The sequence below is a fragment of the Gastrolobium bilobum genome, unplaced genomic scaffold (genome assembly GCF_033153095.1).
Source record: "Gastrolobium bilobum isolate Gb01-03AN ecotype WA unplaced genomic scaffold, APGP_CSIRO_Gbil_v1 utg4498, whole genome shotgun sequence".
Lineage (NCBI taxonomy): Eukaryota > Viridiplantae > Streptophyta > Magnoliopsida > Fabales > Fabaceae > Gastrolobium > Gastrolobium bilobum.
Window position 1 is genome coordinate 23,178 of NW_026899646.1, and position 24,251 is coordinate 47,428.

Consider the following 24,251-nt stretch of genomic DNA (forward strand, 5'->3'; position numbering starts at 1 on the left):
TTTCCTTTTTTAGGTATATTTTAAGAGTAGGGTTATATTTACAAATTTTTTGTTTACAAACTATACTATGTCTGACCGGTAATATACTCTTGAGTAGTGTATTACCGGTCAGACATAATGAAGTTTGTAAATTTATAAAAAAAAGATTTGTAAATATAATATTTCACATATTTTAATTACATTTTCAGGTTATTTAACACCTTATAAAAGAGTGTTTAGGACTATATTTGTAGGGAGTTGAATATTTTATTATTTTAATAATTATAATCGAGAATATGAGGGTTTCTCTTTTATATATTTAGCTATTTTTCTATGCACTTTCTCGAGTTTGAGTCTTTGGTATGTTAAAAATTTGATAGAAAAAGCTTTGTTGCCATGATATTGCCTAGGGGCGACAATTTTCAACATGATTCGCTGACACAGTACGAAAAATATGTACTTTGGTTGACTCGTTTTTAAATTCGTGTTGTGTTTGTGTTGGCAAATAGACATAAAAAAATTTGTGTCGTGTCACATGTCTACCTGTAAACCCGAAATTGACCCGCATTAATATTCTTACAAGTTATTTTGTCGTATTATGTTGCATATATGTTATTTGTGTCGTGTCTTATCAACTCAAATAATAAGCGACACACTTTAAGATTGCAAGTTATTCATGTCATGTGGTGTCAACCCATAAAATAAATGAGTCGTGTTTGTGTAGAAGGTTTTAACTCGATTACAAATTTGTGCCTGTTCGTCTTGAATGTATTTGTGTTCGTGTGAAATTTATGTTGTATCGTGTTAACTTGAATTGCCACCCATAATTTGTGTAGCTCGAATCAAATTAATCAATTAATAGATAAACCAATGAAAAATTAAAAAAATATTTTTACTTTAATTACTTATATTTCGATAAATCGATCACTCATTTATATATTTAGTTTTAATTAGTTGCATTTTTGTATCCAAAAATAATAAAAAATAAATATACAGGTGAATAGTGAATCACATCATTAATTGATACTAAAATATATGGGGAAAAATATGTATTATTTTAAAAGATGTAAAATTGTGTCATTTTAAGAGAGAGAAAGAGATAGATAAAAGAGGAGAGAGAGTTGACAAAAAAGTAAAGGTGTGAATCCTACCTCTTTGTGATAGTGAAATGATATAAGTTATGTTATTTAAAAAGATAAACACTTTTCCCAAAATATATACACATAAACGGAGTAAGTAAAACATAAATTCACTGACACTTTAGAAGCATGTAATATTTTTTGTTAAAATATCCTCTACTATTCATTTTACCACTATTAATAAATAAATTAAAATGAAACGTAAATTCAGTTAGTATCTTAGTTAAGAATGTAAAAGTATTTAATATTTTATTTATTTAGTAATTAAAAGTATTATTAAGAAGATATACTAAGAGGATTCAGAAATAATTTTTTCTTCCCTTTTTCTCTACTATGTTTGACTTTAATTACATTTACTTGATGTCGAAACAAACAGGTGAGAAGTGTGAGACAGAACATTCTGTTGTTTGTGCCCATGCTCCAAACTGTGATACATATTACTTGGCCAAGTTTAGGGTGCACCCTCTAACTTAGATGCACCGGTGGACCTTGCAATTATTGATTTAGACGACTTCTGTATCAATGGCTAAAAAACATTATCCGTTACCTATTTAACGAGTTATTGTATGAAAGTGAAGTCTATGACACCTAATTTTATGTTTGATCACATCATTTACTGATATTTTTATTTTAGTCCTTCCGTATGCTTTTAGTACTTCAATCACTCTTCTTTATTCCAGTACTGAATATCATCTGGTATCGTCCGAGCTGGGTGATTTTTTAATTTATTTATTTTAAATATTCTTCAATGAAAAATATTAAGATTAATACTTTTAAAAGATTGATATTGAATTTGAATTTGAAAAATATTGAGATTAAATTCAAATTAAAATACTATATATGATTGTGATCATCTTCTGACTCAAATGTAATTTTCAACAGTTATAGGACATAAATATAAATAAACAAGTGTGGAATATTATTGTAAATTTTAATTATTACTTATTTTATAACATATAACTAGTGCACCCTTCATCATGTTCTCTTTTAATGACGACTAAATTATAATGTATTTTCTAAAAAAATATAATTATTTATATGAAAAACAGACAGAATATTTACAATTAAATGTTTGTATGAATTTTTGAAAGGGCGAAATTGTAACTACAAATATTTATATAATGAAAAAAATGTGCTCAAAACTAAACCTTGAGGGGAGCCGACCGATTTTTATATGTTAGAGTATAATATAAATCATTAAAGAGGTTATCACTTAATATCTTAATCTTTTGAGTTGAATTAGTTTTTTATATGGTAACAGAGCTTTTGTGGCTCGGGTTCGATCCTCGTCACCTCCCATTTTCTTTGTGAAATTTATTAGCACATGTAGGCTGAGTCTGATGCATCATCCATCTTTTAAGTCCAATGAATTTTCTCATGAGGGGCTGTGTTAGAGTATAATATAAATCATTAAAGAAACCTTTACTTAATTGTTTAAGTTTTTCGGGTGAATTGGTTCTTTACATTATATATGTATTACTAATATGTATTTATAATCATTACTAAAATATTTTTGTATATATATATATATATATATATATATATATATATATATATATATATATATTAGGCATTTACATTAAGGGGAAAAAGTATTTAACACTACTACTTCAGACAATTTTGTTTAATGTTCACCGAAATGACGTCATTTTGGGATTAAAGAATTAGAATGATAAAAACTATTATAACCCTGAAATAAATTAAAATTATAAATACACTAGGATTTTCGCCTCAAAATAACGTCGTTTTTGGTAAACATTAAATAAAGTTATCTAAAATAATTTTAGAAAAAACGAATTCTTATATTAAACAACAATAATCTTTTTTCTTAGTCTTTTGATGAGGATTTCCATCCTCTTTCATAATCAATATCCATACCTCACTTGTCTCAATTTTAAATCTAAAATTTAGTAGTCAATTATTGAAACATACTATATGAAGAAATGCTAATATATTTTAATAAAGTATAGTGATACATTTTTTTTAGAAATATTTCAATCGGTTCATTGCTTCGCAACTAATTTGATTCAGGGCGGGTCCAGATTAAGGCTTTAAATCCTTCTCAAAGGTGGTACTGGAGAGATTCGAACACATGCTCTTACCCCACCTGCTTAGGTCTCATGCGCCAACTGAGCTACCACAATTTGATAGTGATCTGGATAAATATTATACAAATACAAGGCCCAAACTAAAAGCCTTTACTACTAAGAAAGCTCATAGTCAATGAAGGCTACAAAGCTCATCTCTCCAAGCTGCACAATAGTTATGACAGCAAAGACACCTCTATAGCAGCAAGCTCATGATAGCCATCAAGCTGCTCAATATTAATGGCCTTACCTCATCAAGCTCCTCAACATTAAACATGGCAGCTCTGTTACTTTGCCTCCAAGACAAAGCAAAGCTGATCACTAAGTAACATCTCCGCAAGTTGCTCATCTCTCCACTATAAAAACATGTATCAACACTAAGGTACATAATCTTCTCTTACATAATTAAACCTGCTTGAACCAAATCTGACTTGAGCGTCAGAGTGTCTTGCAGGTACACCCCCATCGCGTTCCATTGAAGACTCATGGGATAAAGCGGCCCAGCTGCAAGATGTTCTGACCCAAGACAATTCCAGGCTGTGTAGAGGAAGATCACATGATCGACCCAATTGTAAAAATCTGTTCTGATTAGATAATATAGTGATACATTAGATATACACAAGTTTTTTTTTTCCCTTAAGCTATTTTCTCTTTACGAAAATAAGATTTTGAATTTTTCTCCACAACATATATTATCGGGCTTTGAATTGCTGGTTTTATTCAGAATATAGTTATTAGCACAAATATTATTATTATTATTATTATTATTATTATTAAAATGATGCCGGCACTTGTTGGTGATATTCAATTACTCCCGAAGCATAAATTGGCAAATGGCATTAGGGAATCACTGCCAATTATTTAGTTAAGTTTAATACTTCCCAAATCCCAATAGACTTTGCAGCAAGTTTGACAAAATCATAATTAATTTTTTCTTTTGGCTGATTAGCCAAAGAAAAAGTCTTCTCGGCCAATATTTCGGGCCGGAATCCTTATAAATAGCCATTTTCAATAAAATGAAATTAGTATTACAACATGAAATTGAGCCATTCTCTAAAACAATGTTATCTGCACTGTTTACCAAAAATTAAAAAAAGATGTTTAACTTTTTAAAAAAAAAAAATATGCACCAACAATCTAAACTAAACTAGGCACTTGACTAATTAAAATAATTTCGTTATGAAAATTGAGATTTTAAAATACCTTCATTTGAATTTAGAAAATTCTTCATGCATTTTTTTTTATGGATCCAAAACAAATCTCAAGCAGATAAGCATAATATTTTCATGGGAAATAATACTCTTATGCTACATAAGAGTACATCATTTTTTTACACTAATTCGTTTTTCGTGCCAATTAATTTTTCTTTTCTTTTTTAATATAAAATATGGGACCCACATTTAACTTTTATCTACTTTTTTTATCTCCTACAATCCTACAACATAAGAAAACTTAAACCCTATTTTCATATGTCTTTTTCTCTAATAAAAGGTCGTGACTATGATTAGATTAGATGCAAAGAGTGAGGTTGATTTTCCTAAATGGAGTAAAAATAAATAAAATAAACTCTCAAAAACCACTTGATGTTTAATTCTTCATCAAATTAATAAGTTAAAATTAAAACATATCGACTTTTTGTAATTTCAATTTTTTGTGGGTTGAAACTAAACTTTCCCATAATACATTGCATGGCATTGAAGTCAATGGGAACACGTCCATACTTTCTTCATGCTTATATTAATGAACAAGGACAGTTGGTGTAACTACGGGTCCTGAAATTTAATAGGGATGGAGGCTGTGTCATCCATTCATGATTGGAGATTGTGCCAATAAAACCAAAAATGAAGTTATATCAGGACTAAAGCGGAAAAAGAAAACTGAAATTGGGATTGTGATAAAATTTCAGTGGTTACACTGTGGTGGTGTTAAATTAATAATCAATGGTAATGAAAATGATAATAAAGCATAACAGCAATGAGGCAAATCTGGCTAGCAAGGAGGTGGGATATATTGAAATAATATAGGAAAAATTCTTAGTTAAACCTAGATTACCACAATATCTTTCATATACTTAAATTATTATTTTATGTAAAAAAGTAATTTTGATTATAAGTATGCTTTTATTGCAGTTTCTATAATTTTGTAGATAATTTTAAAGACGACATTTGGGTTAATACGAATACGGATAAGCTCAATACAAATTTGAAAATTAGTCAAAATCAATCTAATAATTTTCGAATTTTGCGGGTTCTGACAACAAAAATATAATTTTGTATTTTAGGCACAACTTGAGCTATACTAGTTCAATTGATATGATTTTGATTTTGTTGGAAAGATAAAAGAGAAATTCACAATTTCTATGAAGAAAACGAAATCTAAATACATCATCTGGGATACTAAACATTGGATGGAAGATAACTTGAAGGATAATTTTACTAAATCATTGCTACTCATTTATCGCTTTGAGTCCTTCTAACTTACCCATTGCTCCAATGTTATGATTTAACAATGGGAAAAATAAATCTTATGTTGTAGGAAAATCCTAATCTCATGTCATAGATACATTAAGTGTGAAAAACAAAAAATAAAAAAAAGAGTGGCATACTTTTTTATGATGTGTGTAGGAAGAGTTTGTTTTCTCATACAACCTGAAAAAAATAAACCCCTTTAACAATTTAAATATGAAACTAATATTTTTTAAGTCAATAATATGCCCAATTATGAAAACTTTAAAGTCTTTTGCATTTGATAATATATACTATGTTCTTGACCAGTTACAACAATATTTATAAGGGTTTTATAAGAGTTATGTTGTAGGAAAATGATTGTGTTATGTTATAGAAATTCATTTTGCGTGTCATAGTTTTTTTTCTTCAAAACATGCGGGTCCCACAAAATATTGTGTGTGTAGGAAACTTTTTGTAGTCATGTTAAATGATAAATGCAAACCCCTATTTATAATACTTTGGGCCCTAAAAACATAATAGCGGGTTGACGTAACATAACACGAATAACCCGTCAATTCAAAATATGTCACTTATTATGCAAATTGATACACATGACACAAATAGTCGTCAAACTCAAAGTGTGTAACTTATTATGCGAGTTAACACTATATGACACAAATAATTTGTAAAGATATTAATGTGAGTCAATTTTGTAGTTGCAAGTTGACATGCTACATGACACAATTTTTTCTTGTCAATTATTATAAACACGACACGAATTTGAAAAGTCGCATCAACCCGAACACATATTTTTTGTGTTGTATTCATGTCAGGTCAACGGCTTCTGTTGAAAATTAACATCTCTAGTATATATTAAATAATAAATTGAAGGCTTTAATATTTTTACGGTGAATGTAAATAAATTAACTATAGTCACTTTCAAAATGATATCATTTTGAGTTGAAAGATTAAAAAAAGATAACGATAAAAACTATTATAATCTTGAAATAAATTATAATTACAAAAATATTTTAATTTTTACTCCAAAATGATGTTATTTTGAGTTCAATGGAAATAATTTATCTGCATTCACAAAAGAGAAAATGAATCCTAATGTGAATGCCTATAATAAATTATATTTAAGTAAACATTAATCATAAGATAATTGTTATTATATGTAATTGACAATTTGCTAAAATCTTTAAATTTTGAATTCATACAATCCCAGTGTTTATTATTTTAGTAAAATCTTTAAATTTAGAATCAATTGGATTAATATTTTCGAATTTTGCATAACTGTAATGAAATGGTCAAATATGAAAAAATGTTCATAATAGGAATAGTTAAAAATAAATAAATATTGTTATAAAAAAAAAAATAAAAAAATAAATAAATATTATGTCTACTTTTTTTTTATGTCTATTCTACTTACTCTTCTTTGATATCGTTGGATCAGAATCTCAATTAACCTTCATATTTTCTCCCTCCGTTCTAGATTTCGATCCAACAATGTTATATAAGAATAAGTAAAATAAATATAAAAAAGAGAAGGATATTTCTATTATTAAAAAAATTAACTATCAACCTAGTACTTATCTAATCACCATTGAATCAACATTTTTTTTCTTTTCATAAACTTCTTGACATTCTCTATCTGATCCAATAGTGATTAGATAGGTAGTGAGTTGATAATGAATATTTTTGATAGTAAGAATAACTCCTTTATAAAAAATGGGTATAATATCTTATCAGAAAAATAGATATAAAATTTGAATAGAATATTATGTCTATATTTTTTTCTTGAGTAAATATTTTTTTGGATCCTCAATCTTAGAAAAGAAAAGTATGCATATTAATCTTTTTTGAGAGATTAATATAGGTCTTATTTTCTTAAAGAATTAAAATAAATTTTATATTTTTTTGTTGAAAATTCAAAAGAGTATTTATTTATCTATTTTTTCCTTCGTGTCTATTCTACGAACTCTTTATTTGATCACAAACTCAAGTGACTTTTACAATTTTTTTTGTTTTGTTTAAAAAGGAATAAATAGAGTTGACATTGATAGGATATTGTATAATGTTACTACTAATATTATTATCACATTTTAACTGTTAATTTCGCCCATCAACGGTTATCATTTTTCAAATCAAACTCATTAATTAATTATTAATTCGCAATAAATGATAACTGTTGATTGACGAAAATCAACGGTTAAGATGTGATAGTAACATTAGTAATAAGTAATAACATTATTTGGTTGTGAGAATATCCTATCCCTAAATAAATAGGTATAAATTATAATATCTTCTCACTGTAAAATTTAATTAAAACCTTCAATCCTGGTTATTCAATTCAACGGGTACAAATTACAATATTCAGTTTCCATATCAACAGAGCAAACTGCTACCTGGTCGTAACCTGTGGCCATTCATCATCCCTCATCACAACCTTTGTCCATTAGTTAAGCACAAACGTTAAAAAAAAGCCAAACTTTTACTTCTCTTTCCCTCTCCTTCTCCCTCTCATTGATTACAGCCACACCGTTCTCTTTCTTCTGGATTGGTTTGGTTCCTCTCTCCTCCATCTTAAAAGCCTAACCTTCTTCATTTTCTTCTTTCCCAACTCCATTTCTATCATGTTTTCTCTCAATCACAACAAAGTTCAAATCTTTCATACACACACATTCCTCTCCGAGTTTCACAGCCTTTTGGGTCATTGCTTGAAGATCTAATTGTCAACCCCTTTTAGGTTAACCAAAAAAAAAAAAAAGAAAAAAAAAAAGAAAAGAAGAAGAAGAAGAAAAAATAATGGGAAGCAAATGGAGAAAAATGAAGCTGGCTCTTGGTTTAGATTCGTGTGTTCACATTCCTAGAGCTTTAGATGATTCCTCCTCACCCCTCAACTCCACCGCCGCAAGGTTTTCCGGTGATGTTTCCGGTGACACCTCCGGTTATCACTCAAGCACTCCGACACCGTCATCCTCCGGTCTCCGGTTGTCCAAATATGGACTCAAATCCCCCAAGGTTAGCAGTACCCGTTAAACCTTTGATAGATTGAACAAATAAAGTTTCAATTTTTATCTTGTTTTTCCGGTTTCTAAAGTTACCCTTTTGCTACCAGCTTCACCACTGAATCTCCATGGTAGATTCTGGTTAAAAGATTTGCACTATTTGGGTGGAGGGACATTCATTGCATTTCTTTTTTGTTTATCCTTATCTCTTTGTGCTGTAAGAAGAAAATTACTATTATTAAGACCTTAAACTTGATTAGAATATAAGATAGACATCAATTTCAGCTCTAATCAATGGTTAATTTTTGCTTTTGTTTTTGTCTTTTAGCCTGTCCCATTGGAGTATGGTGGAGTGTGACGCATTCTGACTATTGTGGAAACGTTTTATTTTTCGTTGTGTTGTTTTCAACTCCATTATGGGTGGGGAAGGGTATAAAGTGGAGCACTGTGCATACCCTTTTAGGACCAGTTGTTTGGCTTATTAGAATTGGTTTGCATTTGAGACCGTTCTTCTTGTTTCATCCATTACTTATTTACTGTGTACTGTTCAATTCAGTGGAAGCCTTCTCTCTCTCTCTCTCTCTCTCTCTCTCTCCTTTCCACAAAAGACTCCTCAACCGTTGATTGTGAAATTCCCATCTGCAAACAAAGAAAAAGTTGGAATTTTGCAGGAAAGAAAAAAAAATTAGAAAAAAATCCTAGGGCAATTGATAAATCATCTTTGATTTCTCCGTCTTTCAATGACATTTATATTTTATTAGTTAATGTCTCGAAAGCTTCAATATTATTACAGTTGCAAATTTGTCTTAGTACCTTTTTTTAAAGTCGTTTACTGATTGTTGTTAATTTTTTTTTCCTTGGTGTCCTCAAAGTCTTTGACCACCAAACGTTGACCTGATTTTATCTTTGTATTAAGTTGTAGATTTGACTGAGAATCTAGACATCTAAATTGGCATCTGTGGTAAAGATGGGTTGCATTCTATTTCATCTTTTTATGCAATGGTCTTGTTAGTGGACCTGCATCAGGACAGAAGGAGGGCACTGTTAGACACTATAGTGTAATAGTGACCTTTGCTAATGTTGCATTTATCAATGAATACTTTATTGAGCCACTGTTCAGATTCGCCAATTCAAAGAACTTATTTATTTACTTTTTAAATTAACTGGCTAATAGAGATATTAGTATAAATGGTTGGATCAATGGCCCCATACATATAGGTATATCTGGTTTTGTTTCCCATTACCGAGTTTGTTTATTTAATAGTAATAATTATTTTTAGAAACCTTCGTTTCTTAAATACACACTGTTACTGAGAGTGGGATTTGAGCTTAGGATCAGATGTTGCCCCCTTTTTCTTTTATTACATTTTAACCACAATCTAAATGTCAAGTTTAGTTTTAATTGAACCTGAAAATTAGTTTAAAATCACAGTGAAATTATTAATGTATCCTTTGGGGGGAGGCAGATTCTTTCCTTTCCTGACAAAGTTTAATTTAGATTGTTGGAAAAGATGGATGATGTTTGTATTCACCTCCTTGAGTTCTTCAAAAGTTGAAAGATTCAGAAGTTAAAGAAAGCCTATGGAGGTTCTTAATTCTCTGATTCACTTTTTCTGAGTGATGATTCAGAAATCTATTGCTGTCTAAGAAGCTCTTAAAACATGTTTCTGATTGGTGCATTTAATGGCATCCTTGTTTATTAGACATCTGAAATTTAATCATGGATGTTGCCTTAAAACTTGGATGTTGTTTGAATGCAAAAGCCAAATCTATAATTTCCTTTAATCATTAGGCATTCTAGACTCTCAAGTTACCAACACTTGGAAATAACAATATTTAGTGGGAGCATATTTGTTCAATTGCTTTATCGCTTTTATGACTTCTTTGTTTTTAAATAACGGGTAGTTGAGATTTTTGTTTGGTCTTCAACATGAGTAAATTTAATTGAAACATCCTTTTCTCTCTTTCTGTGTGTGGTGAACAAATACCTTATTGGGGATTATTGAAACTTGCAGAGGCCCTCTAGCCTCTCTGAATTCAATCTTCAACTAAAGGTAATTCTGGGCTGGTCTCAGCTACAGTGGTGATAGATAATTTTTGTAAGCAGCTCATTCTGTCTTCAAATTTTAACTTAATGTTTTGGAAAAGTTCTCTATTTTATAGACACTGTCTGAAATTTCATTACGCCATGAACATATTTTGTTCTTCGTAGTGCATTGGTGCTTAATTTGGCAATCCAGTCTTGATAGACATGTCAAATAAGGGCAAGTGTTACGCTTTTTTACATTCCCAGGTAGTTTTCTAGATGATACTAACATGGCTCTTCTTCTCGCTTCTGTTTTGGGTATGAGTTTTGTTGAGTCTTGTTTGATGTATACAAGGAACGTTGTTGATAAAAATGCATCGTTATGTCACTATCTGGTATACTTTTGTTTCTACATCTAAATCCTGTATTTACTTCAATAGTCTTGAAAGCCATATTATCACCTAAGCGGCCTTCTTTTCCTGACATTTTTATCCACATTATCCGCAGGGGACTTGTGCAATATGCCTGAACACAATGAAACCAGGGCAGGGCCATGCCATTTTTACTGCAGAATGTTCTCACTCATTCCATTTCCACTGTATCACTTCTAATGTGAAACATGGGAACCAGATTTGCCCTGTCTGCAGATCAAAATGGAAAGAAGTTCCTTTTCAGAGTCCTGCTTCTAATATGCCCCATGACATGTCTCGAATCAACCAAGCAACTCCACAAGACACTGACTGGACGACCGTCGTAAGGAGGCTTCCTCCTCCTCAAGTGGATGCAGGTAGGCAGAATATTTCACTTTATCATGTTCCTGAACCAGCAATTTTTGATGATGATGAAGCCCTGGACCAACCAACTTCAACTACCCTCAATATAAATGAGGCCGATCACGATACAATAAACACAGTAGAGATCAGAACATATCCTGAGGTTTCAGCTGTTCCAAAGTCAGCCTCTCGTGATGACTTTGCCGTTCTAATTCATCTAAAAGCTCCTCATTCAGGGAGAAAACAAAACGTTGGTGGAAACAATACTGAATCACCACCTCCACTTGAAAATTCCCGTGCTTCAGTTGACCTTGTTACAGTTCTGGATGTTAGCGGTAGCATGGCAGGTACCAAGCTTGCATTGCTAAAACGAGCTATGAGTTTTGTCATACAGAATCTAGGTCCATCAGACCGGCTTTGTGTCATTGCCTTCTCCTCCACAGCACGCCGGATCTTTCCTCTTCGGCAGATGACTGATACTGGACGACAGCAGGCATTACAGGCTGTCAATTCTTTGTTCTCAAATGGTGGGACAAACATTGCTGAAGGCTTGAAGAAAGGAGCCAGGGTGTTTGCTGAGAGAAGATGGAAGAACCCAGTTAGCAGCATCATATTACTATCTGATGGGCAGGATACATACTCAGTCAGTAGCACTAGCAGGACCAATGTTGGAATAGATTACCAGTCACTTGTCCCAAACTCCATTCATCGTAATAATGGTTTGGGTTTGCAGATACCAGTGCATGCATTTGGCTTTGGCACTGACCATGATGCTACTTCAATGCATTCAATCTCTGAGATATCTGGGGGCACATTTTCTTTTATCGAAGCTGAGGATGTGATTCAGGATGCATTTGCACAGTGTATTGGGGGACTCTTGAGTGTGGTGGTGCAGGAATTACAAGTGGAAGTTGTGTGTGTTCACCCTCATTTGCAACTGGGTTCGGTAAAAACAGGAGGTTACCAAGCAAGCTTGACGGGCAATGCAAGAATGGCTTGTATTAATGTTGGAGATCTATATGCTGAAGAAGAAAGAGATTTTTTGGTGACAGTCAATGTTCCAGTTGATAAGTCAAGTGATGAGATGTCATTGTTGATGGTAAGAGGTCTTTACAGAGACCCCATAACAAAAGAAATAGTGGCTCTGGAAGAAACTAGAGTAGTGAAAATTCAAAGACCTGACATAGGTGGAGAACTGGTTGTGTCAATAGAGGTGGACAGACAGCGAAACCGGCTTCGAGCAGCAGAGGCAATGGCCGAGGCTAGAGTTGCAGCTGAGCGCGGTGATTTATCTGCTGCAGTTTCTATCCTTGATAGCTGTCATAAGGCATTGTCTGAAACTGTTTCTGCACAAGCAAAGGATCGGTTATGTGTTGCTCTTTCTGCAGAACTAAAGGAGATGCAGGAAAGGATGGCAAGTCAACGTGTTTATGAGCAGTCTGGAAGGGCTTATGTTCTGTCAGGATTGAGCTCACATTCATGGCAAAGGGCAACAGCACGAGGAGATTCCACAGACAGCACTAGCCTTGTGCAAGCATACCAAACCCCTTCTATGGTTGACATGGTGACACGTTCCCAGACCATGGTTCTTGGGGCTCCACAAAACAGACGTGTACTCAGGCCTGCTAAATCATTTCCTGAGAGGCAGAGAGGACAATAATAATACTGGAAACTCTGTTTGGAAAATTCTACTTAGCCTATACATACATTTCTGGGGAGACCCTAAAGTTTCTTCTTATCTTCTTTTATTTTTGGTTTTGTCAAGTTGGGGTATAATGGAAAGAAAGGAGTTTTTAGGTGGATAAAATTCCTGATTTTGCCAGTATAAAACTGTAAATGCATATGCGGGATAATGGGGGCTTTTGGAGAGAATGGTGAAATGGGACAGTTTGGATATTACAGTTTGATTCAGAGTGATGTACATAACTTCTTGTTTTCAGTTGAATTGTGCGGGTGAATTTCTTTTCACTTTCATTGTGTACTATATATGCTTCTAATTCTTTTCATAAGTGGGGAATCTTCCTTTTGCTTTTTCTTTTTTATTACTCCAGTTTCTTCTAGGTGGATCTTCCATTTGTTTGCATCATATAGCGCGGGATTTCATATATATATATATATATATATATAGGGTAAGATATTCTTACACCGGTGTAAAGAGTTAGAAGTCTTACATTCAATCTTGACCATTGATCCACTTATATCCAATGGTTTACCTTATTAAAAAATTAGAGCCCTTAGATATAAGTGAGATTAATGAATAAGATTGAGAGTGTAACTTACACTGGTGTAAAATAATCTTGACCCTATATATATATATATATATATATATATATATATATAATATGGCAAAATTTATCGCTAGATTTTCATTCAGTCATTCTCCGTAGCCAGTAATAAAATTGATAATAACTACGTTGATTTTTTTAAACACTTTCTTCCTCACTCTGCTTTCATCATTTAGATTAGACTAGTTGAGTTCAAAATTTGTTCATTGCAATTGGTGCCAGTTTTAGAACAAGATCTTTTAAAGCTACATCAGATCTTTTAAAGCATATAATATACTTTAAAAAAGTAAATGTTGAATTTAGCAAAAGAAGTTAACGTTGAACTTTTATAAAATACAAATATTTAAACATTATACTTTAATGTTGTCTGTTATACAAATTTCAAATCCACTTCTATTATTATTCCAAGTCCTTCCCACGTTGTAGAGGGTTTTGACATTCTTTTGTATGGGCTAGTAAAGTAAGAAAGAATAGCGTAGATGATATAGCATAGAAGAGGATGTTACATCAAATTATAGTACTTTAGTTGGTGTTGGAGAAATGAGCAAGAGTATATATTCAATTCTCTTTAATATTGTTTTTGGAAAGGATTCAATATCTTAATCACGAGACCCGTTTCAAATTGAACTAATCACGTAATCGATTTATTTAAAAAAAAAAATGTGCCTTATTATGAGTGCCATGAGTCACGTGATGCTCATACCCTTTTATTATTAATATATTGCATGTAAAACCAAACGTAGGACCACGTGTTTAACAAAGTAAGCAGTGTATGCCACCTTATCACTTCCTTCATTCTTCCCTCACTAGTTAGTCACTACAGCGCCTCATAAATCTCTCTTGTGAATCCATTAAGCTCTTCATCTTCAACACTTTTTTGCAACTCCTCTTAAGTCTTAAGCTCTTGTTTCCTTTTCATTTTAATCAACACTTTCACTATAATCTTCACTTGTCCAACATCTAACACACACAACATTGTAGCAGATCTGAGACCTTCTTCATCTTATTGGAACACAACCCAAAATTCTACATGTTCCTTCGTTTAAGGTACGCAGTTCATACTGTTGTCTCCTAGTTTTCAAAAAAACAAAAAACAAGTAGCATCATTCTCGTAGTTGTACCAAAACAAGGTGGAATTGTTGTTTGGCATACCATCCCCACCAAGTGTACCTTTTTCTTTGGAAAAAGTTAATTGGGTGTGTTAGGAATGATTAAGGATCCATGATTTGATTGCATTGTTGGATAAACATGTTTTCTAACGATTTCTGAGCCTCCGTTGATTAAGATTGTCCTTTGTCTAATCATCTTGTTGAATGTTAATTGCTAATTGCTGTTCTGACTCTATATCACAAATGGCCCCACAAGAACACCGACCCCACAACCGACAAAGGAGCACGTCACTGGGGTCCACACTTTGAATGAAAACAACTCACTGCTTTGAAATTTTCCTATACGGACTTATGAACCATATGTGTATATATGCCTTTCAAGCTAAGTTAAATAATGTATACAGATCCGTTATTAAAATCTACCTTCACTATTTCTCTTTTATTTGTCTCATCTTCTCATTCAAGAAATGACAAAGGAGTGCTTTATTTTTTTAGCCGTTAGCTATAACCATGTTCTTTTCTAGTAAGTAAAATTTGGTGCTTGAATTTTGAAACAAACTTATTCTACTATATCTTTATCTATTATTATTATTTTTTTTCCAAAAAGAAATTTTTGTTGTTGTGACTTGATGATGGTTAAGTAATTCAGTGTATCAGTTTGTTCATATGAAGGAAGAATGGATAAGGTAATGAGTGAAAAACAAGGTGGATAGATGTAAATAGCTGAAGGGAGGTTGAGGGGTTGTTGTCAGTTAGCGGAAGGTTACTTTCAGAGAGGTGGAAGACTAGATGGTTTCCCTTTTAAGTTTCATTTCATATCTAAATGTTTGTGTGGTTTTTATAGAATAAACTCATTGCAACGGGTCTCTATCCTCTCTAGCTGTTTCCATTTGTCTGTTTAGTTTAATTCCCATTGCTCTTTCTTAATTCTCCAATAATAACACCTGGTGGTTGGTGAACATGGGTTCCCATTTCTCTAATTCAATGCTTTTTTGCTTTGTTTCAGTTCACTGAACTAGATTCTTCCCAAAATAAGGAAAAACAAACGAAACTTTGCTAACCCTCCTATCTATACTAGTCTTTGTTTTCTCAGAAGCTCAACATAGCTTTCTTTATTTTTGCTGCTTTGACTTTATTTCCAACCGTTCTGCTTATGCAAACTTCAAAAGGTACTTCTTCTAGTTCCTTATTCTCAAAAGCTTTGCAGAATTGTAGGTGGAAACTATGATGGTTTCTTTTGGTAGTTGCTGAAAATTCATTTCATTCATAGGCTTTGCATATGATTTTGGAAGCTAATTCTCAAGCCATCCCTCAAGAGAGTTCTACCAGTAAACTGACTATATTTATTGTCTGAATGATGTAACAATATCTTTGGTCCATCTATCCTCCTTCAATTGAACATTTATGCAAATCGGTTGTTGACCTATAATTTGAGTCCTTGACACTCTCACTCAGTGCTGCTATTCCAAACCCTCTAGCTACTACCTTGTCTACTAAATGTTCGAGCTTTCAGTGCTTCTGTGTACATTGCTTTTTAGTCAATATAATCCCCACTCTGATCGCCTTATATTTGTTATTGTACTTGTTACTGAGGGTGGAGAACCTTGACTTTGATGTTTGTTGACCAACCGAAACATTGTTCCTTCCTACTACCCTTTTTACCTTATTTACATTCACGGACCACAAAATTTGGTTAGAAAAAGAGACTTCCTATCCCCTTACTAAGTATTAAATGATTGGTATTCATTTCTTGCTGTAGCATTTTACCCCCACTTTTTTTTCACAGATGATGGTTGGACCCAGGACATTTGAAGACTAAGCCTATTCTTCTTAATACAGGTTTACCAAATGATACTATTTTCATTATTTTTCAAATATAATCTTTAAAATGGCAAAGCAGATGGATCCAGTACAGAAAATAAAGTCAATTGGAGTTTTATTAGTTGCTTCAGTTTCGTTTTGCAGGCCTCATACATACTTCTCAAAGTTACTCATATATTTTTGTGTATGTGTTGATAGTTTGACCATCTACAAAGTGCTTAAAATTTTATGGATTGGTACAATCTTCATATATTTTAGCTATTAATAGGCAAAGTTTCTCCCTCGATCTTACACGCATAATGTATTTGAAAGGATTTTGCTACATATTACTCATCATCTCCTCATGTTATTTGTTTTTATTTTGGTCTGCTCGTAATTTACTGTCTTGGGAAATCATCTAAGATATGTGTCGTGCTTCATAACATGAGGAACATTCTTACCCAAGTATTTGTATAGCACTAAATGGTTTCCTTTCTTTTACTTGTAGTGTATGGGTTGGAATAAATGAAGTCACAGCTCAAAATTGCTCTTGCTTTTGTTATTAGCTTGCTTTGGATTCGGCACTCGTTTTGTGGTTAGTATCACAATTTAGAAGACACTGGTAATTGGCTCTCCAGTTGTTACCTAAATATCATTCCTGCAAGTTACATTTAGTTAAGGTTTTGCACTGGATTCAGCACTCAACTCATTTTGTTGTTAGTATCACAAATTATCATACATTTGATATTTGACTCTAATTCTTGTTAGTAGTAGCATACCTTGTATACTGATATTTAGGTGCTTCTTAGTTAATAAAAACTGAGGAAACAGCAGCATTCGATATATGGGCATTTCGTTGACACTTAATTCCAGCAACATCAAATAAGTCATATTTAGTTTCAGTTTTATGTTCTTCTAATATAAAGTGTATGGAGTTTCTCTGTTACATGTTTCATCTCTGTGATAGGTAAAATCCAAATGAGCCATAAATATCTTTTTTCTTTCTTCTTTGCTTACCCTTGTTTCTTGGCAGATGAACCTTCTGATACATCTAGCCTAAACAAATGGAAATGCAGATGTTCTTTCCAAGGGAACCAGAGCTACTCTCTCGCTAATTGTTCTAAGTCATGTGATTGCCATTCAGGTATGTTGTTATTTTTTACTGGAACGAAGACCACCAGGAGCCTCCTGCCGATAAATTTGTTTTCCCTTTTTTTTTACCTCTCTTATTACCCTTGATTATTTAGCTTGATCTTTGCCTTTGTGTATGTTTAATGGATGTGCTTTTGCAAAAGTTGCCCGGTAACTAGAATTCGTGAAAACTCATTATAGCTGCTTTTATTATAAATTCCTGTAACATCCTGAGTGCTGACGAGGGCGGGGAGTGATCGCCGGTGCAAAGAGGCACGGACAAGGAGCGGCTCCTGACAGGCTTCCAGCAGGGGGTTACATGCATGAATGAATCGAATCGACACCCGAAGAGAGGGATTCCAAAGGCTGTGCAGGTATAAGACTGCACAGTTTGGGATAGCTTATAAGAATTAATTGGTACTACCTATACTAACAAGATGCATCTGCTTTTCGGTAACCTGGATCGGAAGAACTCCACAGTTAAGCGTGCTTGACTTGGAGCAATTCTGGGATAGGTGACCTCCTGGGAAGTTTTCTCGGGAAGTGTGCGAGTAAGGAAAAAACACATTGAAAAGTCTCGTGTTAGTATGTGGGAATAGTCATTGATTCTTGAAGCGGTTGGGTGTTACAATTCCAAAGTATATTTATTGAAAGTAGAATACACTGTGGAGTGGCAAAAACTAATTGGATATAAGTAGGTATAGGTCAAGGTTGATCCCCCCTATGTTTTGTTGTAGAATTCAAGTTTAAACATTGACACTAAAACAGAAATTTTTGAACTAGATATTTACATTTATTCAGATGTTAAAGTGTCTAATTGTGTGGTTACTAACCAATATGATTATGGTAGAAATGCAAGATAATCTCTCCAATTTAGGTGAAATGGGGAGACAGTGATCACGGCCTGAATTTTATATGATAACTGCTTTGCCTTCGCCTTCCGTGTAGATGCTGAAGAGAGTGCATCCATATGGACATGCGTATGTAATCCCAATGGGTTCCCCCAAGTGGCAGCAGATGGTCATAGCCCTAATTGCTTTAATGCCTGCAACTGCACCTGGGGTATCTTTCCCTCTGTCTCTTTTGCTCTAATCCTGAATTTCACTATCTATTGCTTCATGAAGCTGATTTAGATGGACTAATGCTAAGCTAGCTATTATTGATCACAGAACCTAGATGCATATTTCCATACTAAGAATTTTTTTTTTTTTGGTACGACGCTTATTTTTGGATATTTAAAACAAATTTTCTATAACAGATCACTTCTTACTTGGAAGTTGTTTTTATTTTTTAATCCCCCCCTCTTCTTTTCAATGTATTCGTGTCTTATTGATGATGACAGAACCTAGTGCCCTTTCATACAAAATCTTTGGCTTGTTCCTAGATCAAGGTACTCAGAAACTGAATTTATGGTTTTTTGAGTGCTCTGCAGGAACTGTCAGCATGTCAGCAGGTTCAAAGAAACACATTTCCAGCAAGATTGTTGTAGTTATTCTATTAATATGTGTTATATGCACAACCATTGCGTTGGTTGCCTCCGTTATGTGCTATGTCTACCTAAGGGACAGATACTCTATTCAATCACCAATATTCTCATCTGATAAGGAAACAAGTAGTGGTAGTACAGCCAACTTAATTAGTCATAGGACTGGGACTTCTTCAGTGTCAGATACAAAATTTGCTATAAACTCTCCCATTTGTCACTTTAAAGGTAAGCTGATTTTTTACTGTGTTCCTTGATTCTAATTTCTTATTTAAAGTGTATTTTTTTCAATTTGTATGATTGTATATGCAAACTCCAAAGTTCTTCTATTAATTTGCCATTATATATTAGTTCTTGATTAGTATTTCCCTTTTTGTGTAGGATGCTTTCAGAAATCCTCTTTCTTGTTTGGGAGGCAAAAAGAAACTTTTCACGGAAATATTATTCAATTTTCGTTTGCTGAACTGGAAAATGCCACTGAAAACTTTTCTGCTTCCAACCTAATTGGACTAGGCGGGAGTAGTTATGTATACCATGGTCGGCTTAAAGATGGTAGCAATGTGGCGGTTAAGCGTCTTAAAGATCAAGGAGGGCCAGAAGCAGACTCTGCATTTTTCAAGGAGGTTGTATACTTGTGTCTAATTTTGCAATATCAGTATTCTTTGGCTGGTCATGCTATGTTATAATGTTCCGTAGTGTCTTGTTAAAAGATGAACCCAAAATATTTTTTTGATGTTCAACATTCATAGTAGTTAATGATATTTATGTTTGTGCAGATTGAACTATTATCTAGACTTCATCATTGTCATTTGGTGCCTTTGCTTGGATGCTGCTCAGAATTAAGAGGAAAACATGTTCAGAGGTTACTAGTATTCGAGTACATGCCTAATGGAAATTTAAGGGACTGTTTAGATGGAGTTTTAGGAAAAAATATAGATTGGGCTACTCGTGTTATAATTGCAATAGGAGCTGCAAGGGGCTTGGAATATCTCCATGATGCAGCTGCTCCAAGAATTCTTCACAGAGATGTCAAATCAACTAACATTCTTCTGGATGAAAATTGGCAAGCAAAAGTATGAATCTTGTTTGTTCTGGGTGTTAGTAACAAATCGGGTAACCCTAGAGAGGAGATAATATACCTGGACATGCATAGGAATCTAAGTGAGCTTGGCTTGTTATGAGGACAATAAGATAATGAAAACAAATGCATATTAGTGCTGGTTTTGAACTAATAATTCCTTTGCCACTGATCTTCAATAATAGTTTGCTGAAGTCTTTGTTTCTTGAAGAAATAGAGTAAATTATTAATACCATGGGTGGTAATTGTCACTGAATTATAACAAGGTATATCTAAAGAACCAATTCAACCAAAAAGCTTAAGCTGCGCCCCCTCACACAAGAGCCCACTGAGCTTAAAGGGTGCATAATACACAAACCTACCTATCTGTGCTAATAAACTTCACAATACTTAATTATTTATCAATTAAATGGGGGTGGTAAAGATCGAACCCGTGACATCGAGGCTTTGATACCATGTAAAGAATTAATTCAACCCAAAAGCTTAAGCTGTTGGGTGAGACTACATTAATGGTATTATACTTCTCTAACAGTACACTTATTTATAATTTTTTTTTCAAATAATCAACTTGCAGATAACTGATCTTGGTATGGCTAAAAACTTGAGATCTGATGGCCTCCCCAGCTGTTCAAATTCTCCAGCCAGAATGCAGGGGACATTTGGCTATTTTGCACCGGAGTATGCTATTGTTGGTAGAGCCTCTCTTGAGTCAGATGTCTTCAGTTTTGGGGTGGTTCTTCTTGAGCTTATCAGTGGTCGACAACCCATCCATAAATCTACAGGCAAAGAAGAAAGCCTTGTTATATGGGTATTTTAAATTTTCATTTTTTTTAATTTGTGTCTTTTTCATCCTTATAATGTATGTTATCTTCCATTTACAATCCTGAATTAGGATGATTTGGTTTATTGATAATTACCTGCTTAAGTAAGAACTTATTGCATTGCTTACTTAATGAATTCAACTAGGAAAGATTATGGACACCCCAAGTATTAATATAGCTTGCTTAAACTTCCGTTTTAGGCTGCTCCTCGCTTACAAGATAGTAGGCGAGTAATAACAGAGTTGGTTGATCCACAATTGAAAGGAAATTTCCCAGAAGAAGAGGTTCATATAATGGCATACTTAGCAAAGGAGTGTTTGCTGCTGGATCCTGACACTCGACCAACCATGAGTGAGGTTGTTCAGATTCTTTCAACTATTTCCCCAGGAAAATCTAAGAGGAGAAGAAACATTCCAGCTAAACTGTTTCAGGTAAACACATTCACTATCTTGTACTCAGTTCTTAATTTCAGTGTTTCTAGTTTAATCAGATTTCTTATTTTTCAAATTCTGAAGTTTTGATGTATATTTTGCTTGCTGATTGCTATATCAGCTGCCACCATAGATCATTCTCCTGTAGCATGAAAAATAAACCATATCCTGATTTTTTCCCCCTTTCTGGACATGTAAAGGAACAAGAGGATGTAGAAAAGCAAAGGCAAGCTCCATCAATTGAAATTCCAACTCATGGTTCATTGCCGCTAGATATTGATCACAATCTGTGTGTTGTGGACAAAAATAAAGAAGCAGATGCAGTTTCAGCTGAGTATATGGAGAATTTGATCCCCTTGACTTCAAAATCTGAGGGCTGGCATGCATCAGAAGAGGAAATGGTAGACCTAACTGAGCCTCGTTTTGAATCATTTTGCATTACAAATGTCAATTTCCCTTGAAAATATACACCTGCATGGGCAGAGATGCAGAAGGAAGAATTCTGATGAATAATTTATTGTGCATGGCTCAATGGGATATCAATGGAGATGCTGCTATCTAGTTTTGAGAATATGTTCATCTACATTTTTTTCATTTTGTTTTGAAAGGAAGAGCACATAGGTGTTGTTAGATAAGCTGATAAGCATAGAAATATTTTCGTTGTATTCTTGTACAGAAAAGGATAGAGGATGATAGGAGATTCTGGTTTTTTTTTTTATTGGGAGAAGAATCAGATGACATACACATTAAAGGTTTTAGTCATAGAAATAATTGTTTTACAATTATATTTGGTACTGAGTCTACTGACATATGAAGTAGTTGAACTGAACTTTCCTGTGTCTGCCGTAAGACTAAAGGTCATAAATTAAATCAATCAAAATTTTGTTCACTTTAAAAGAAACTTGTATATCAACAAAAGTTTCAGCATTCTAGATTCAAATCACAATGATATGGTCCTCTTTTTTTATTTTTTCTTAATATTCATTGGTATTTTTATCTGTCTATTGATAGTCCACAGTTCTTGTGTTATTTTTTGGGTTAATAGGAGTGTTAACTGTTAACCAATCACAGATTGTGGGGATTGGTTTCATTCGTTATAGACAAATCACAAATGACATGACATCATGGTCCCTCTGAATGTTCCATGAGAGGTGTGACTTGAGAAAAGGATGTTACCATATTATGGAACCTACACGCATGTATAACATAATAAACCGATGTGCCTTCTTGTTAATAGTGGTAGAACTTGGAACCGGAGAAGCAATCCTTTCGGTTCTTACACACAGCATTCTTGGATTAATGTTAATCAACTTCTCTTTGCTAAGCTCTGAAACTGTACATTGGACCAGACGAAAAAAGGAATTTGCCACTCTTCCCAATATATGATGTATTAAATGTATCTAATTTTTCATTGTTCAGCTAAATAAAAAAAGAAAACTACAGAAAGAGAGAGAAAAAAAGAATTAATATGTTCTCCACAGAACTTGGCATCTAGGTTCTCTTAACTCTCTCTTGAATTTAAGCTTGTCATTTTGCAGCAGTTTTATAGTTCATTTAACTAATCAGCTGCTAATCTGTCCCATTTTATGTCAAATGTATAAACAGTCATAATACTGGAAGATTGCATTTTTGGTCAGTTATGTCTTAGCATTATTTATTTATTTATTTATTTCTTTATATGGCAATTGACAAGGCCTATATTCTAACCCCACCCAACTTTGTTGCAATAATTTGCCTCACCATTTTTTGTAAAATAAGAGTAAATAAATATTTCCCAAAATCTTCCCTTTCATAAACACTGGTTGATCCAATGCGCAGGTGTAGTTGAATAGTAATTTGTCATCATATAATAGCCTTATGCTTGGGTCGTATTCAGAAAATTCTCTCAGGCACGTGAATGAGCATGCAAAGTGAAGAGTACAATAATGAATTTTCTTTTGTATATGTTGAATATCATAGATACAAGAGGAAATGATAGTAATCCTTGTTATATTAAACTACACAACATTGGTGCTATTATATAGCAAACCAATTGAAGAATACAAAGAGACACACTCAATGTGAGACTTCTACACTATTAACACTAACACTCTTAACACTCCCCCTCAAGCTGTAGCATATAGATCATATGCTACAAGCTTGATACATAAATATGCTACAAGCTTGATACATAAATATGCTACAAGCTTGATACATAAATAATACTCCCATTAGGAACCAAAAATAACAATGCTACATCAACGAAATGAAATGAATAAATACAACAAATCAACTGGAATGACCATCAGTGTGAAGAGCTGATAAAGAGACAGTGCTGGAATGGACATCAGAGCATGGATGGTGCCGGATTTATCATCGGCAAAGACAACTGAGCTAACCAGGACATCAGCATCAAGATCCCTCTCAGACATTTCATTTAACAGTTGGTGAGCAGCCGTGGTTTCCCCTTGACTATGCTACAAGCTTATTACAAGAAAGACCAAGTAACATAACATCAAAATAAATCTCCTAAATGAGAAACCAAAAATCAACAATGTGCTTAAAATGGCGTCGAAATGAACATCAACATGGAAGATGCCGGAATGATCATCGGCAAAGACAATTGTGCTGGAATGACCATCAGCAACATGGACGGTGCTCCCCCTCAAGAG

At 33.4% G+C, this 24,251-nt stretch overlaps 2 protein-coding genes across 7 annotated transcripts; both read left to right on the top strand.

Annotated features, from left to right (window-relative positions):
* Nucleotides 1-8,087: 8,087 nt before the first annotated feature.
* LOC133292185 (E3 ubiquitin-protein ligase WAV3-like) lies at nucleotides 8,088-13,412 on the top strand. Its single transcript, XM_061490563.1, has 2 exons — nucleotides 8,088-8,676; nucleotides 11,197-13,412. The coding sequence occupies exons 1-2, from the start codon at nucleotides 8,461-8,463 to the stop codon at nucleotides 13,120-13,122; spliced, it is 2,142 nt and encodes a 713-aa protein (XP_061346547.1). The 5' UTR covers nucleotides 8,088-8,460; the 3' UTR covers nucleotides 13,123-13,412.
* A 2,293-nt stretch (nucleotides 13,413-15,705) lies between these two features.
* Nucleotides 15,706-22,465, top strand: LOC133292181 (receptor-like serine/threonine-protein kinase NCRK). 6 transcript variants are annotated; one of them, XM_061490556.1, is made up of 11 exons: nucleotides 15,706-16,025; nucleotides 16,643-16,695; nucleotides 17,165-17,251; nucleotides 17,690-17,800; nucleotides 18,736-18,849; nucleotides 19,220-19,498; nucleotides 19,652-19,893; nucleotides 20,047-20,343; nucleotides 20,923-21,156; nucleotides 21,370-21,600; nucleotides 21,801-22,465. In XM_061490556.1, the coding sequence occupies exons 3-11, from the start codon at nucleotides 17,182-17,184 to the stop codon at nucleotides 22,059-22,061; spliced, it is 1,839 nt and encodes a 612-aa protein (XP_061346540.1). In that variant the 5' UTR covers nucleotides 15,706-16,025; nucleotides 16,643-16,695; nucleotides 17,165-17,181; the 3' UTR covers nucleotides 22,062-22,465. The 6 variants fall into 6 exon arrangements, with proteins under 6 accessions (XP_061346540.1, XP_061346544.1, XP_061346543.1 ...); XM_061490560.1 differs by having other exon boundaries at nucleotides 17,733-18,161; nucleotides 21,801-22,464; XM_061490559.1 differs by having other exon boundaries at nucleotides 17,733-17,800; nucleotides 18,638-18,849; nucleotides 21,801-22,464.
* The last annotated feature ends 1,786 nt before the right edge of the window (nucleotides 22,466-24,251 follow it).

Coding starts and splice junctions, on each gene's coding strand:
- LOC133292185 (XM_061490563.1), top strand. CDS start 8,461: ATGGGAAGCAAATGGAGAAAAATGAAGCTGGCTCTTGGTTTAGATTCG. Junction 8,677..11,196: donor ATGGACTCAAATCCCCCAAG/GTTAGCAGTACC, acceptor CATTATCCGCAG/GGGACTTGTGCAATATGCCT.
- LOC133292181 (XM_061490556.1), top strand. CDS start 17,182: ATGAAGTCACAGCTCAAAATTGCTCTTGCTTTTGTTATTAGCTTGCTT. Junction 18,850..19,219: donor TGCCTGCAACTGCACCTGGG/GTATCTTTCCCT, acceptor AGTGCTCTGCAG/GAACTGTCAGCATGTCAGCA. Junction 21,157..21,369: donor AAGAAAGCCTTGTTATATGG/GTATTTTAAATT, acceptor CTTCCGTTTTAG/GCTGCTCCTCGCTTACAAGA.